This window comes from Candoia aspera, chromosome 2 (assembly GCF_035149785.1).
Source record: "Candoia aspera isolate rCanAsp1 chromosome 2, rCanAsp1.hap2, whole genome shotgun sequence".
In the NCBI taxonomy this organism is placed as follows: Eukaryota; Metazoa; Chordata; class Lepidosauria; order Squamata; family Boidae; genus Candoia; species Candoia aspera.
In genome coordinates, this window is record NC_086154.1 from 111,371,306 (window position 1) to 111,387,440 (window position 16,135).

At 40.8% G+C, this 16,135-nt stretch overlaps 1 protein-coding gene across 1 annotated transcript in view; it reads left to right on the forward strand.

Annotated features, from left to right (window-relative positions):
* ACSF2 (acyl-CoA synthetase family member 2) overlaps positions 1-15,861 on the forward strand; it is a 61,639-nt gene extending 45,778 nt beyond the window's left edge. Inside the window, exons 11-16 of the mRNA XM_063293226.1 lie at positions 7,526-7,633; positions 7,798-7,949; positions 11,382-11,523; positions 11,734-11,844; positions 13,491-13,559; positions 15,623-15,861. Of these exons, the coding sequence (XP_063149296.1) occupies positions 7,526-7,633; positions 7,798-7,949; positions 11,382-11,523; positions 11,734-11,844; positions 13,491-13,559; positions 15,623-15,673 (633 nt within the window). The 3' untranslated portion in view covers positions 15,674-15,861. The remainder of the gene's footprint in view (positions 1-7,525; positions 7,634-7,797; positions 7,950-11,381; positions 11,524-11,733; positions 11,845-13,490; positions 13,560-15,622) is intronic.
* The last annotated feature ends 274 nt before the right edge of the window (positions 15,862-16,135 follow it).

Here is a 16,135-nt window from a genome sequence, read left to right on the forward strand (position 1 = left end):
CCCTTAGCCTGGCATTTTTCCCACCTTCAGGAAGAGACAGGCCAGGGGTTCTCCATTTCTGCACGGGTCCCTTTTGGTCCAGTGGGTGGTACAAGAGCAGGTCATATGGAGCATTTTCTTTATAGATTAATAAACAAAGCCAAGCCACCTATTATTCTTTAGAAGGCAAAACTGTCATTTTCATCTCTTTCAGCTATTATCAGTGTCAAGACCAGCCTTTCTTAACAGGGGTTGTGTGAGAGATTGTGATTTTTTACAATTTTTTTTTTAACTTCACGTGCTGTGCAACACTAGCTCTCACAGTGGTGGAAATGTTTTATACGCAACTGCTACAGGCCTGCTGCTTTGCTGTTGTTGTAAACCTTGTAAAATGTGGATTGTGTAGGCTAGAGGTGAATCGTATTGTAGGGCTTTCATATTTTTTGTCTTTTTTATGCAGGGTTCCTTGAGACCTGAACATTATTTCAAGGGTTCCTCCAGGGTACAAAGGTTAAGAAAGGCTGGTGTAGGCTATTCAGGAGACAACCACACTATCATTCTTGGAATATTTACAACAATATTTGTAGCAATTGTGGATAAATTATTTCTTGGGTGGACAGTCAGAGGTCTCTTATTGGTTCACATACCCATTTTTTCAGAACTCACATCTTCCTGTCTCAGAATGTGCTGCTGAAATTCAGTGGCATGAATACATGATACATACCTACCCATTACATTATTCTTTTTTGGGCAAGCAACATTATATAAAGGGAAAAAAATAAGCAGAGCTGGGAGAGACAGTTGGATATGTCTAGAGAAATATTACATGAAGTTGAATGCGACTGAAAGGGTTATTTAAGAGGTGTATATGGTAAAACAGGAAGAGATAGGATCAAGGAAGAATGGGGCTGAATGAATGTGGACTGAATACAAAAGTGACTGACCAATTGAAAGAAGTTGGTTTAGGTGGTTTGGTTGCATAGAGAAAATGAATGAGGATAAAATTGCAAAACAATTATATACAGGAAGAGTGAATAGACTGAGAGGAAGGGGAAGGCTGTGGATGTCCTGTTTGGAAAGAGCGGATAAGATTCTTCCAAACAGAGAGCTAAGTTTAAAGGCAATATATGAATCAGTCAATGAAATCTGGGAGACGGTATGCTAAGCGGGGCTAAAATGGGACATCTCTGACATCATCACAATGGCCAACAGAAAGGACATTCTGGTAGCTGAGTAAGGACTTTTTTGCACTGTGGCCTTAAATGGCTTCAGCCCTGGGGGTGAACTGGCTGGAAATGAAGCCCAACCCTTCACTGTCCCATGTGGTTGTAAAGACAAAAGAGGCCTACCCATCCTGGCAGGCAACCCAGCAGCCCAAGACAAAATAATCGATGGCCAGAGGTGAGAGGGCATTCCAGCCACAGCTCGTGATAACCAGTTGGAGTCCTACAATGAGATTATTACAAAATATATACAAAATAGAACTTGACAAAGTAACAAAATAACACAGATATGTGTGTATTGTAAAGTTATTATTCAAACAGTGCTTATTTAGGAAACAATGGAGAGCTAAGTAGTTTTCATCTACTTAGGGTGGTTTGATTTTTATTCTGCAAGGTAAAAACTACAGATCTAGAAACAAAGATTGTGTGGTGCCTGTTGTACTCTCTGTGGCTGAGAGAATTAATATATAACCATATGCCTTCCATTTAGAATGTATCTGTTAAGGACTCTAAGCTGAAACAAGGTGACCATGAGATCCAGCTGGCTGTGAATCTCATTTCCATAGACATGCCTCAGCCAAAAAGACATTTTCCTGAGCTCAGTGTTTACCTCGGGAACATGCTTTGGGGAAGGTTGGGCCTCGGAGTTGGTTTTGAGTTGAGGAAAGGCCTTTGATCTCTCTTGTGATTGTGTCTGAACGTCTTGGTGGCACTTTGGCAGGATTGAAGTTTGCACGCCACACATGTCAGAGTTCTTTCCTGGTGATGAGTAAGAACTAGAGAAAGAGCAGTCAGTGATTCTCACAGCGTCATGGTTTTCATAGTTCCTGCCAGAGCTTTCCAGGTAGCATGGGGTCAGTAAGTGACAACGACTTCATTGACCATGAGCCCTCTCCTTCAGAGCAACAAATCTCACACTTTACTGGACCTCTGTTCAGTGTTTTGGTTTAGACATCCTGGTGGGCCCAAAATAGGACATCTCAGGACGGGTAGGATTATACCACAAACTTCTCTTTCTTAATCAGTTTGTAAACATCTATTATTCTGCAAAATGTGAATCATGTGGCTAATAATTTATGAAGGCTGAGTTTCCATTTGTCTCTCTGCAGGGGCCCTTGTGGAATAAACAGATGGCTACATCATAAATATAGAATTAGCATGTTCCCAGTGCACTGGAGCTCAAGGCTGTTTTGGACCTACTAGTTTAGGTGTAGGTTGTTCTTATTACCCCACCTTTTTAAAAATGATTTTCATTAGTGTTAGCTTGAACAGTGCAGATCTTTGCCCAACGTGATACAATCGATCAATGGCTCTTAGTATCTGTATTACCGGATTACCCATCTTTAATGGCACTTCTTTCACTAGTTCACTGTTATGGGACACTAGAAGCTGAAATTATTCATATTCTAGTCCAGCCACCCCCAATCTGGTGCCTTTCAGATGTGTTGAAAGTACAAACCCCATAAGGACCTGGGAAGAAGTGATAATCAGTACAGAATTTGTGTGGCACACAACTCGAAAATCTAGGGAGCCACTGCCAGTCAGTGTTAAAAAAAAGAAAAGAATGGGCAACTTTTTGATGGCCATGAGTCAAAACAGGACCCCAGTGGGCAGTACGGCAATGCAACATGGGTGGGACTATTGATTTCACTTGGTACAAGACAACAGCTTCAAGGGCTCCTAATTCTGGGAGTTGTAGTCCCGCACCTATGATGCAGTAAGGTAAGTTAGGGTAAGGCTGCTCTAGTTCCTGAACATCTTCCTCTCAGTTGATTTTTGTTTCTTTCTGAGTCTTACTGCTCATTTGGCAAAGAAGTGTTCCTGCCCTACCTATAATTGCCTGTCTTCATCCCAGTTTCAAGCAAATGGATTCATTATTAGGCAAAACATTTTGAAAGCCTTGATAAAATAGCCAGTTAATGTCACATGCTTCTCTGTGGCAGCTGCCAGGCAGCATTTCTAAAACTCAAGCAGAACTGGAGAAAGGGTTATGAGCCACAAGAATGCTGCTCATTCTGGAAAGAAGATTATGCTCCAAGGCACCAAGGCAGAAAATAGCAGGAGGTTGGCGTTCTGTGGTCTGGCCTGGCTGGATGGGGGAACACTTTCCGATTTGTGGGAACTTGGCTCACACAACATCCTGAATCTTAAATCCAAGTTAAGAAAACCCAATTGCTGTGTTCATATAACATGCTGTACTCAAACCATATTCTGTGTAAGATGATGGCTTGGGTCATGTAATTGGCTAATAACTGGGTTTCCCACGAATCCTGGACCACAACCCATTTTAGCTTAGTTTAATGTGTTGTATGAACCCAGCCAGTGTTTTAAGAACTGGTTCTGCCAGCTCCATTGCCACTGCCGTGCCACATCGCTAGCCATGGAACAGCTGATGAGCACACCTGGTGTCAGGGCTCAGCTTGGTTCTCAACCGGCTCACAAAATTTCTGAAAATTTACCAATCAGTACAAGCCAACTCCAGCATACCACTTAACCCAGCCACCCAGAAATGATGCTGGTGGGTGAGGTTGCATCACCTTTCCCTCTGAGGAAGGGTAAAACATTGCATTGTACATGAAAGTGGACAAGAAAGCTGAGGTAGAGTTTATTAAACATATGCATGGGCAAAGTGAGGGGGTGGAGGAGGAAATCTTTCTGGTTGTACTACAAATGTAGGTCACCTGCTGAAATTCAGAGGAAACAAAATATTTCTTCATATAAACGTGAATTAATTCATAACATCTGTCACAAGATGTGATGGTAACCACTTTCTAGATGATTTTCATAGGAGATTAAGAGAAGTTTGTGGAGGATTCATCTGATGATGGAACACAGTCCTGCAGTATATGGACTGTTGGTTTCCTCCACCAGTGTGCTTCTTAGGTTCTTTCTGCAGCTCAAATCTTACAAATGGATAGAAAGACGCACAGTGTAATTCCTTTGCTTTCTTCTTCGAAGCATGTCAAAATGCAAACTTCCAAGTAAACAACAATACTGTAGTGTTACTTTGATTATAGATTTACTCCACAGTATACTCCAATATCATGGAATGAATGAACATTATATCTGAGAGTATTGATAATTATGTATTTCTGGATCTCAGGTCCAACAAAGTTTAAATGCAGAGACTATTTAAATGCCAAGCTTGGGCTCAGCTGTGGATCATATGAAGAACAACAATAAAAAATGGAAATTTCCCCTGAACCTGTGTAATGGATTCTTCCTTACAATGCAGTATCTGCAGCATATTTTTTCCAGTGATATTAGGGTGAAGGGCTTCTCTTGCAGATGGAACATCTTCACCCCTGATTTGAGTCCTTCTACTTTTACTTTGCAGAAATTGAGCACTGTTGAGCCTAAAAGGCATTTAGCCTAAAAAACTCAACTTGGGTCCTTCCAAATTTAGGGCAAAGGGAGACTTGGCCCTTAGGGACCTGGCACACAGTCCCAAAGAACAGACTGAACTGTAAGCCAGTTGATTTCAAGCAAATTAGGACAAGGTTGTTGGGGAAAATGGGAGGAGGTTGCCAAGGGAGGACTGGAAAGAACATTGGTGTTTTAAGTCTAGACAGATACCCAATTTTATTGGAGAGATAATTAAATCCATCCAAAGGGCAAAACAAGACAAGGTTGGTAGCTGGCTTCATCTCTCTTAAATACTTCCTTTGGTTTATTATTTTATCCCTCTCTGTTTTTTACATAGCCTTTGAAGAACAAAAATTATTCTTGTTTTCTGGCCAGTTCCACCCTTTTCTCTTAAGCCAATTTTGCTTCATTTTTCCTTAGTTTTTTTTTTTTAAACAGAACTTAAATATGGCTTTGAATATAAATATCATTTGTGTCGAACTAGCCTGTAGGCCTAGTAATAAAGGCCGTCTTCAGCTTTGTAGCCAGTAGGGGTAGCACAACCCTTTGTAATGTGAACAGAAACTGTGCCACGTTTCCATGTACTGCTGACAACTGTGCTGATCAGTGTGATAGAAATCTTATCATCCAATAATTTCTCTCTGTTCCACTTAAAACTTTGAAGAAACTTTAGTGAAATTACCTCTTTCTTTCATCCCCTCAATTCACAGTGCTATCCCTGTCACGATTACCCAAATGAAAGATGGTGATTGATCCAGACTCAGCCAGTGAGCTTTTAAGGGTAGAACTTGGATATCCCTACTTGTGTTCCAACGCTACACCATACTAACTGTCCAATCTGTATCTATAACTCTGCCAACCTTGCCTCTTTCTTTCCATCTTGAAATAGAACTCCTTTTACTATATGTCCATTGATATCTCAGTGGGTATGCATTTCCAAACTAGGCAAACTAATTGTTGACTTTGAAAGCGGATTTGAGCTCTTGCAGAAGACTAGCCTTATATGTGCCACAGTCTCATTTGTCACTTTGGGGACACTGCTTCTTCTGGCCATGAGCCCTAGTAACCTGAACAGGCTAGGAAAGCCCTCCTTACGTTCTCAACCAATGGCTTTGAAGTACCTCTGGTTTTGTGATGGTTTTGGGCCACAGGCAGATTGGAAGCTATCCCTGCCCAGGAACAAGGATGTGCTGTATTTCCAGCATGATCAGGAATAAGTTATGCCTGCAGTAGATATTTATGGAAGAACTTTATTCTCACACAAATATGGAGTGGCAGAACCAGGAATAGAATCCAGTCATCTTGATTGCCAGATCTGCTCACTAAGTCAAGATCTCACTTTCCAAATTGCCACTCTCTGAGACTACAAACAAACATGTTCTCTTCATCCTGTTTTGAACACATTCTGTACTGTAGACTCACACTGGCCAGTGTGTACACAATATTAGCGAAGTATGTTATATATAGGGTTTAGAATCAAGTAATTCTGTTAAAATGTTTCTTTTTCCTTGTTTAGGCAGGGGCTCGGAATGCCCCAAGAAAGAAGTAGTTATCAATAAAAATGAATTGCTCTGTAGAAATGTGGACATACATCCTTAGGATTTCTGCATGCCATTTTGTCTATGGCAGAAGCTTGGGCTAAAATACTTTGTTCATGATAGTCCTCTGCCTTCCATTGCTTCCATGGTTTTCTGTTACTCTATTATCCTAACTCTGCCAGCCCATCCAAAACAGAAAGACCCCTGCATTGGGTTCCAGGGAGTGCGTATGATTCCCTTGGCAGCACTTCCCAATCCATTCCTATTTGCATCAAGCCTAACACATCTCAATCCCTCTCTAGTCCATAATTTTATTCCCCACCACAGACAGTTAAACATCTCTAGTGAGCCCCAAAGCAAAGAGGGATAGCAATAACCCTCTTTTTATTCCCCCAGCCCTTAATCCTTTGGCACCACCAATTCCTTTTTAGTCCTTGCAAAGGATTACATTCTGCAGTGATCCAAACAGTGAACATCATGAAATGTACAAGTTAAACTAATATATTGGGTTATTTATTTATGCCCAAGCCATACTTTGATTTATTTGCTTCAGTCCTTAACAGACTTCAGGCAGTTTACAGGGACAATAAATAATGCAAACCTAGATAATTAAAACTAAGATTGGCAGAACCAGAACAGCCAGATTTTGACCAGTTTCCAGAAGGCTATGAAAGTGGGGACCATCCTTGCTTTGAGGGGCAGGCTGCTCCATGAGAGGGGAGCCCCCCAGAGCATGCTTGCCATTGAGTATAAACACAGATGAAAAAGCACACAAACCCTGCATGATTATTGCCCTTTACTTTTAGTAAGGCAAGTTCTACTACTTAAACAAATTCAAAGAGTTAGAGATTGTCTGGGATCCCCAAACATGTCCACGGACTGTGAACAGATGTAATACCTAGGAAGGTTATCTCCCACAGAATGCTTCTGCAACCCATTCTAAGTGGCTAAATGTACCATATGCAGATTGTACCTAGAGCACTGGCATTCCAAAGCATGTTTTCTACAAAATCATTCCCTAATTTGACTAATTAGTGAAATAAATACGCATTTTGCCTCAGTATCAGGACCAAATGTCCAGGTTCTCAGGAGATAGTTGAGGATAAACTTCCTTTACGGCATTTTTCAATCTTCTTTTAAGCAGCTAACCACCATGGCATTAAAATGAAGAGCTTTTAACATGCCTGTAAGTTTCAAAAAGCAATTTCTCCTTACATATTATATCTGATGTGTATGCTTCACATATCATATGACATGTATTGAGGCAAGAATGAAACACACAGCCCTGAAATTTTTTTACGACTACCCTGGTGCAGTTCTGTCTGTAGATGGAAGTTTTGTTTCTGATTTTTTGGAATTTCCTCTTAGTTGGTTTTGTTTCTCAGACTTACCGGTGTTTCCTTCTTTTATGGTTTGCAGGTTGCTTATGGAACAACAGAGAATAGCCCAGTCACCTTCATGGGTTTCCCTCAAGACAACTTTGCACAGAAAACAGGGACTGTAGGATGTATTTTACCACACACAGAGGTGATTGATCTCTTTGCCACATCTTCTGGTATCACCCTTATAGAATTTCCAGTTGGATCCCTCCCAAGCCTATACTGTACACATTGTCTCCCAATCATCTCAGTTATTTCCCCTTCTCCTAGCATCTCCCAGTTCTTAAGGCTTTGCTTTCCTCTGCGTTACAGGCAAAAATTGAGGATCCTAGTACAGGGGAAATCCTCCCATTAAACAGCCGAGGAGAACTTCAGGTTCGAGGCTACTGTGTCATGCTGGGATATTGGGCAGACCCCAACAAAACTAGTGAAGTGTTGAATGACGAGAAGTGGTACAAGACTGGGTAAGTCGACAGGAAGCCATTGGTTCATTGGGTAGGTCCAGTGAATCTGATTGTGTGGTTCACGAAGATCCATCAAGTTGTTTGCCACAGACTCCTCACATTCACCAGCCAGAGCTCCCTTCCTGCCTGAGCTCCACCTCAAATAGGAAATAAATACTTAATTTGTTGGTTAAAATGTTTAGTTCAGGAAGACCTTTTCAGATGGAAGACATGGGAATGCATACACAAAATTATAATTTTATTCACTAAAAAATTTGAACACTCATGGTTTTATAGACAGAAGCAAAGATTTTCAAAATCTGTTTAGTGGTAGCACAACTATAGAAAGTTTGAGAAACAGTCTTTAAACTAATGGGTTTTATCAATGGGTAGAGTACTCTGTGGATGAAGAGGACTGAATAATTATCCCATGATAAATGGCAGGCCATTGACTTCCTCCAGTATTCATAAACAACAGACTGTATATACATCCCAAGACTCTCTTTTATTTTGATTCAGCAAGGAAGCTAATAGTTGTTGTCTACAACTAACAAGCCAACAAGCAGATAGAGAGAGATGGTCCAGTACACTTTTCCTCTCTGTCACTGCCTGGACCAAGGGATGGTCTTCTCAGCTTCCCCTCAAAGGGAGGGTGCTGATTATTCTTTATAATCTTTTATATTTACATCCAACTACTGGGAGTTCTGGGGTTATTTTGTGATATATGCATGATTTCCAGCATTATCTTACTTTTCAACCAATACCAAGTTAGCTGAACAAGTTCTGAATCGCTGCCCAGATACAATAATGGATTGAATGTGGGCTAACAGCAGACACACTATCCAGAAAATTTGTTAATAAATGAACTTATTCGGAAATGGGAGTATATACTAATATTTCTGTCAGACACAAAGCTTGTCACTGTTCCTTTTTTTTAAATAAGAATTTTATTGAGTTTCGAGCAAAGGTAAAAGCTACAGAAAAACAAAGAACTATAAAAAAATCTAAAAAAGTGAAAACACAGGAGAATTTTTTTTTTTTTTAAGAGTTACAAAAAGAGGTGACTTCTGACTTTTTAAAGCAAGGCTATATAACAATTTTCCATAATCAATCCCTTACTCTATATTAAACCAATATTACATTATTTCTGTTCCATAAGCACATTATAAAAATCACTAAATCCTTCCCCTTATATTAAAAAAAAAAGAATATGTATGTTTAAACCTCCTAATCAACTTCCCCTCAAAGATAACATTTAATTATTTCCTTCCTACTACTATTCTATACATTCCTGTCTATTATAATAAAGATCAAATTAAAAAAACATATAAATTGTCTACCATTATACTTGATAATATAGCAATTTGAATAATCTTAATCATGTCAAACCCAAGACCAAACATTATTTTTTTAATTATACCTTAATGACCTTAATCCAAATCGTTAAAGATAAATAAAATCAGCCAAACCTTAAAAACAATCCAGATAAATATTCTTAAACCCTTATCCCACTTCAAAATAAACCAAAGCATTTACATATTCCCACAATACGCACAGAGCTTTTTTCTTAAAGAAATCAAACAGCCCAACTGGCCCCCTCAAAAATTCTGACTTCTCTTCAGGAAACCCCCCATAGATAATAACCCCTTCTTTTCCATGGCGTTCCACCAGAAGATCCATTTCACTTATGGCTTGCCACTCAATCCTTCCCTTTAATTTCTTCAACTCAGCTATCCAATCTTCATCCAACATCTCAGCAGAAGTTGAAGAGACATTCCTGTTGCTGTTAAATTCCTCAATCTCATCCACAACATCCCCAACCAGATGAAACATTTTAAAGCTCATATTTTCCACAATGTCCTGAATGCATTAAAACTTGGTAAGAATCAGAAAGAATCCACTTAAAATCTCGATGGAAGTCTGTTTAAGATCTTCATGTCTCAAGCAGTATGGCGCCCACTAAGAGCTTAACCAGCGAAAGTCAAAGATATAAAGGAATGTGTTTATTTAAGTGAAAGTGAACAATTCCCCAGGGAAAGTAGCAGCAGGAAACTGGAAGTTCGAAACTGCTGATTCAATGTGTAGGAAAATGCTAATTTCTTCAAATTTAGTACAAAAATAATAACAGGGAGACAATTATTTACACTCAATCCTCCTTAATATTAGGATGGAAAACAAGCCAAAACGTTAAAAAAAATTAAAAAATTAACCCCCAAAATAACGAGAAGCACCAAGAGAGCCCACTTCTCCTTGCTGTAGAAAGCTTCTCTTAGGGTACATATACTTAATATATATATATATATAAATTGGGTGATTAGAAATGCGGTGGCCAGTCTTAGTGTCCCTTTAAGGCTACAGTGCAGCTTGAAAATGGTGATGTCCCAGCCTGCCAGCTGTTCTTACCAGTCAAGCATGTATGCTGTTTGCAAGCCGCCATGCAGTGGACAGATGGGGTATTCTGAGCACTCCTGGGCTTCAGGAAAAACCTACCTGAGCCCAAAAAAATTGCACTGTCAGTTCTGCCCATGGGCACAGCTGTTCAGTCTGCCATGTCCCCACCAGCAGTCCAGCTTGGCACTGTTCCTAAATTCAGCATTGCTTCTGGATGCTCAGGGGCTGGTATGGCCAGGTATGCCTTTGCTCAGCTTTGACTGGTGTTCCAGCTGGTATCCCTTTCTGGAAAGATGGATTGATTTCCAGTGCTTTACAAGCTACATTACAACTGTGTTACATCTAATGTGCTGGCCTTCCATTCATTCCCAGGCCCAATTCAAAATGCTGCATTTACTTTAAAGTGTAAGGCCAGTATATCTGAGAGATCACTTCTTCCCATATAAACCTGTTTGTATTGGCACCAGACCAGATTATGTAGATGGTGAACCATACAAGAATGACAGCACTGTTAAGTGTTTTGCTACAAAGAGTGAAGCCCACAAAGCCAAGAGTAGTCCAACTTACTTTTTTCACTATCGGCCCAATCCTGGCTGGCAGAAAACAGAGAGCTGGCTTCCAATTGCCGTTAGTGGCAAGTAACAAGCAGCTGCTGATGACCAGATGATTGATATTTCATTCTTAAAGGCAGCAGGAAATCAGCAATCCTCAATGGGTCAGTGGGTGGAAGGAGAAGGATCACTTTGGAACCTTGCTTAGGATTATAAGGAAGGTTGAGGCAGATAAAGGGATACAATCTCAGTGTGTGTGTGTGTGGCTACAAATGCATTTGAATGAATGCTGTTGCAACCACCTGTCATGTCTGTCCTGTAGGGTTAAAATTATTCTCCACTTATCTGAAACACAATTCACAGATGTCTACTCACTGCCTCCCATCTGTGCAAGAATTTGCAAGCTAATGAATATTTGCAGTATCACAAACAGATTGAAAATACAAAACCTCTAAGTAGGAAATCTGGTGGCCTGCAGAATTAGGGTGGGATAACTATAATCTCATTCCAGGGACATTGCTATCCTCGATGAGAATGGCTACTGCAAGATTGTAGGTCGCTGCAAAGACATGATTATTCGAGGAGGGGAGAACATATATCCAGCAGAGCTTGAACAATTTCTACACACCCATCCTAAAATTCAAGAAGTACAGGTGAGAGGAACACTGAAGCAGAGTTTGAGAAGCCATCAAACTCTGCTCCTTGTTTAGATTTTTAATATCTAAAATTATTTCAGGCATCTCACATTCTGTCGTAGACACCATATATATCCTTCAGAGAAACAGTGGAGCCAGATAAGTCTCAAGAAAAGAAACCTAATCAATAGTCCTGCTGGTGCTCATTCTCTCCCTCCATCCATTCAGGTAGTTGGTGTAAAAGATAAGCGAATGGGAGAAGAGATCTGTGCTTCTATCAGAGTGAAAGTTGGAGAGGAATGCACGGCAGAAGAAGTCAAGGCATTTTGCAAAGGAAAGGTAAGCACCACCCAATGAATGGATTTGAACTGCCTTTCTCCTAGATACCTTCCCCTGGCAACTAAGAGAGAGAGAGAGAGAGATTAAATCACAGATGGAGTCAGTAGTTAAGGTAGGAGCCATAACTCAATGGCAGAGCATGTGTTCTATACCCCCAGTCCAGTCCCCAGTATCTCCTTCTAGGTTTTGAAAATGCTTGAAGCCATGGAAAGCAGCTGCTAATCAACTTCAGTGATAGTAGCAAGATAGCCTAATGGCCTGACTCAGTAAAATACAGTTTTCTTCGTTCCTAGCCTGCAGTGTAACACATGCTTACTGGTGACCATTATTTTTAGCTCTGTATGGCATCATTTGGTTGGAGCAGCTCTGCAATGGAAGGAATGCCAAAATATTCTCAGTGCCTGCCTTAGAAACATGAAACCGTGAGAATAACCCTGCTGGATCAGGTCTGGGTCCATCTAGTCAGCATTTGTCTCACGCAATGGCTTACCAGATGCATCCAAGAAGCCCACAAATATGATACCAAAGCAGCCCTCCTCTCCCACTGTTGCTCTGTAGAGGCAGATTGCTCCTGTGCCTGGAGATGGCACAGTTAGCAGTCATTGATAGACTGTCCCCTAGGAATTTGTCTGGTGCCTTTCTGAAGCCGTCTAAATTAAAGCCAACTCTCTTATCTTGTGGCAACATATTCCAGAAGTTGATGACATGCTGCAAAATGAAATATTTCCTCTACTAGTTTTACTAGTGAGTTTTATTAGGTGGCCTCTAGTTCTAGTATTATAGGAGAGCAGAAAAAAGGTCTTCCTGTTTGCCCTTTCTTTACCATGCCTAATTTTATAAACCTCAAATATATTTCCTCTCTAAGTTAAATAGCCCCTACAGTTGCCTCTTATTTTCATAGGGTTGGCGTCCAAGCCCTCTGATCACTTTGGTTGCCCTTTGCTGCACCTTTTCCAACTCCATGACGTTCCTCTTGAGATGTGGTGACTAAATAAACATCCTCACAAACTGAAAGCCAGGTCCCCAGGTCTCTCCTTCACTGAGTGGTGCTTTCTGTAGTCTTTGAAGATGCAACCACAAGTAGCAGTACAGCAGAATCTTCCACCTTGTATTGCCCCTTCATGTTGCATGTGCCTGGTTTCCAGAGTGTAAGGTAGCTTGGTCCCAACTAATCCCTCACACACATTGAGCAGTTGTCAGACAGACCGAGTCAGTCCAAGCACAAACTGATGTTCAAGCATCAACTGCTGTTCCAACAGGATTTGGTTCAAGGCCTACTTCAGAAAAATCCCAGTAGGCAATGCCCACCCCAAACTGGGCCCAGATTGGTTTAAGGGACCATGATGGGTTTCCCATGGAAGCCCTCCCTGGGAGGAAAAATGGATGTTCAACAACCAGCAGAAACCATTCAAACTGCCACCAGGGCAAGCATGCAACTGCATATGGCATTGGGGCTCTGTAAGATGTGTGAAAGAGTGTAGGCTCTAGCAAGGGTATTGGTAGGAAACTCTGACCCATTAGCCATGACTGCTGAGCTTTCACTGAAGTTTTGAGAGGAGTTTACTTACAGCCCACCTTTTAGTAACATGGGATAACAAGCAAGCCAAAACAGATTCTGACACTCTGAGCTTTTTTTTAAATTACAGATTGCTCATTTCAAGATTCCTCGATACATAGTGTTCGTGAAGGATTTCCCACTCACTGTCTCAGGCAAGGTGAGTAAAGGCTCCTATTTTTTGGTGCATAGCACTTGGATGAATACAGTAAGACATATCCCTTTCTCAACATGCTTAAATCTAAAATGTGATGTGAGGCAACAATACTGGAAGGTAAGGGAACTATTAGTGATCAACAGGTAAGTGCTGTAATATGCTTAATTTCAAGGGAAGGTTAAAGTAAGTTACAGTACAAAGGAGTTTGAGCCAAGAGATTCATGAAAAGTTGGGTCTGAAGAGGGATTGGAAAGAAGCCCAAGGGATGACATTATTCATGTATTGGAGGAGGCAGTTTTGAAGCACATGGAGCAACAAGGGAGAAAAACAAAGGGAGTAGAAGCTGGTGGAGCTGGAAAAACAAAGTTTATAGGTGTTAGCAATAGAACTCGACACCAATCAGACCAAACAGTTGTTGAGTTCAGAAATAGAAAAAGATTTTATTTCGCTCTCTTTCTGAGTTTCAACGGTTTGCAAAGCGTGGTGGACTTCCCGGGATCACGATGCAACGTGTCCGAGAGAGAAGCCACACCCAATGGCATTTCAAGCTTTCCTTTATATAATTCCCTGTTCCGTCGCTCCTTCTCATCTGTTTCCCCATTGGCTGGGTACTCTCAGACGTACAATCTTCCGACCGCTTATAGTTCCGCAATCTAAGCCCTTACCATATTAGGTGATAAGTTTTGTTTCTTTCTTTAGGTCCCATTTCCCTGTGAACTCCTCCCTGCTTCTTGAAGTTTTAAGCAGTTAACATGGCGTTGCATTTGCTCACTAGCTCAAACTTATTTACACATTAAAATTTTATCCTGCACGTAGGCAAGTATAAAAGGACAAAAGTATAAAGGGAGGAAGGCCCTGAAGAGTTTTGAGGTAAAAACTGGACCAGAACAGGTCAAGAAGCCATTATAGGAATATAAAGATAGGAGTCATCTGAAGGGAGTGACAAATATGATAAATGATTTCAGCATCAAAATGTTGGGTTACTGCAGGGTTTCTCAACCAGGGTTCCGGGAGAGGTCACTAGGGGTTGCCTGGGAGAACGTGGTTTATTTAAAAAATTATTTCAAATTCTGGCAACTTCATATTAAAGAGATAAGTTTCATTCTTTATTTTTAGTTTCAGAACACTGTTAATATATATATACAGGCCTACACATGAAACAAATATAATAATTTTGTAACTTCTGGCCTATATTTGAGCCTGAATATGCAGGGTTCCCCAAGGCCTGAAAAAAATATTTCAAGGGTTCCTCCAGGGTCAAAAGGCTGAGAAAAGCTGGATTACTGTGATGGGGGGGTGGGGGTGGGGGTGGGGGCAGGGTTGTGTTTGTGCTGAAAGAGCGGAAAAGAAGAGCTGTATTTAAACTTGGGTGTAAAACAGGAGGAAACCCTAACTCTTTGTTGCCATCTCCTGGTCAACTCTGTCATCTCGTTCTGACAGTCCTAATGAAACCATGGCTATGTGCTTGTGCAGCAGAGTGGCTGATACAGTTATCAAGGCTGGCCTATCACAAGGTTCAGACAGACTCTCTCTCAGTTGAAGCAAGGACCTACTGCCATGTGCCTGACGTTCCCAACACCCAAAGACTCCGGCATGTGAAGTAGCAATAGAGGAACAGAGCTTCTGCTCAATGTCAGTGCAGATGACACTTTGAATCCCCACCCCCACCCCCAGTGCAATACTTATGATAGTTTCATGTGAAATACAGTATTTGGGAAGAGATAGCATGACAGCCACCTCTGGTGTTTTGGCATCAAACAGGAGCTTGGTTACTGCTTTAAAAAGTTGCCATTATTTTAGTTGGGCGATACTGAGAGGGGGTGAATCAGGAACTATGAACAGCTACAGGTCTTCCAGCAAAACTGAAAAGGGGCTGCCAATGTTTGCCTACATCAGAGAGTGTTTGACTTGGGCCAGAGTTGAAGATTATCAATGATAAGGAGAACGTGTGAAGAGAGAAGTCTTGGGAAGAAATACATGAGGAGTTGTTTTGCTATTTAAGTCTTCAATTATATATGTATATAATCTGATCCTCTTTTATTCCATCCTTTGTGTTGCAAATGTAGATTCAGAAATACAAACTGAGAGAGCGGATGGAGAAACATCTTCAACTTTGAACAGGAGGAGGGAGCATAAGAGATCTCAAAATGAACATGCTGTCTGCCAGCTTCTTTTAGTTCCAAACATTTAAGAAATTGGGAAGGGTCACCAGCCTGCCTTAAGAAGCATTAGTCTGCTGATTACCAGGTCAAGTTTGCTTAAAATAGTGTGCTTTTTCTAAAATAAAAATTTAGAAAAATAAAAATGTGGTATTTCTTTAGCAGAGAGAGCTTTGTGTAATGAACTCTGTGGCAAGAGAGGATAAAGGATGATCATAAGAAAGAATGATTCTGGCTAATGGTGATCATGGGAATCTGTCCATCATACCCTTGTGGCAAAATTCCAGCAAATCACAAACACCTCCATCCTTTCATTCCTGCACTTTGGGAGCAGTTACTATGCTGACTGTTCCAGTCTTCAACCACCCTGTTGCATAAAAAATGGGCAAGAGCTAAAATAAAAGCATAATGAATGAAGCT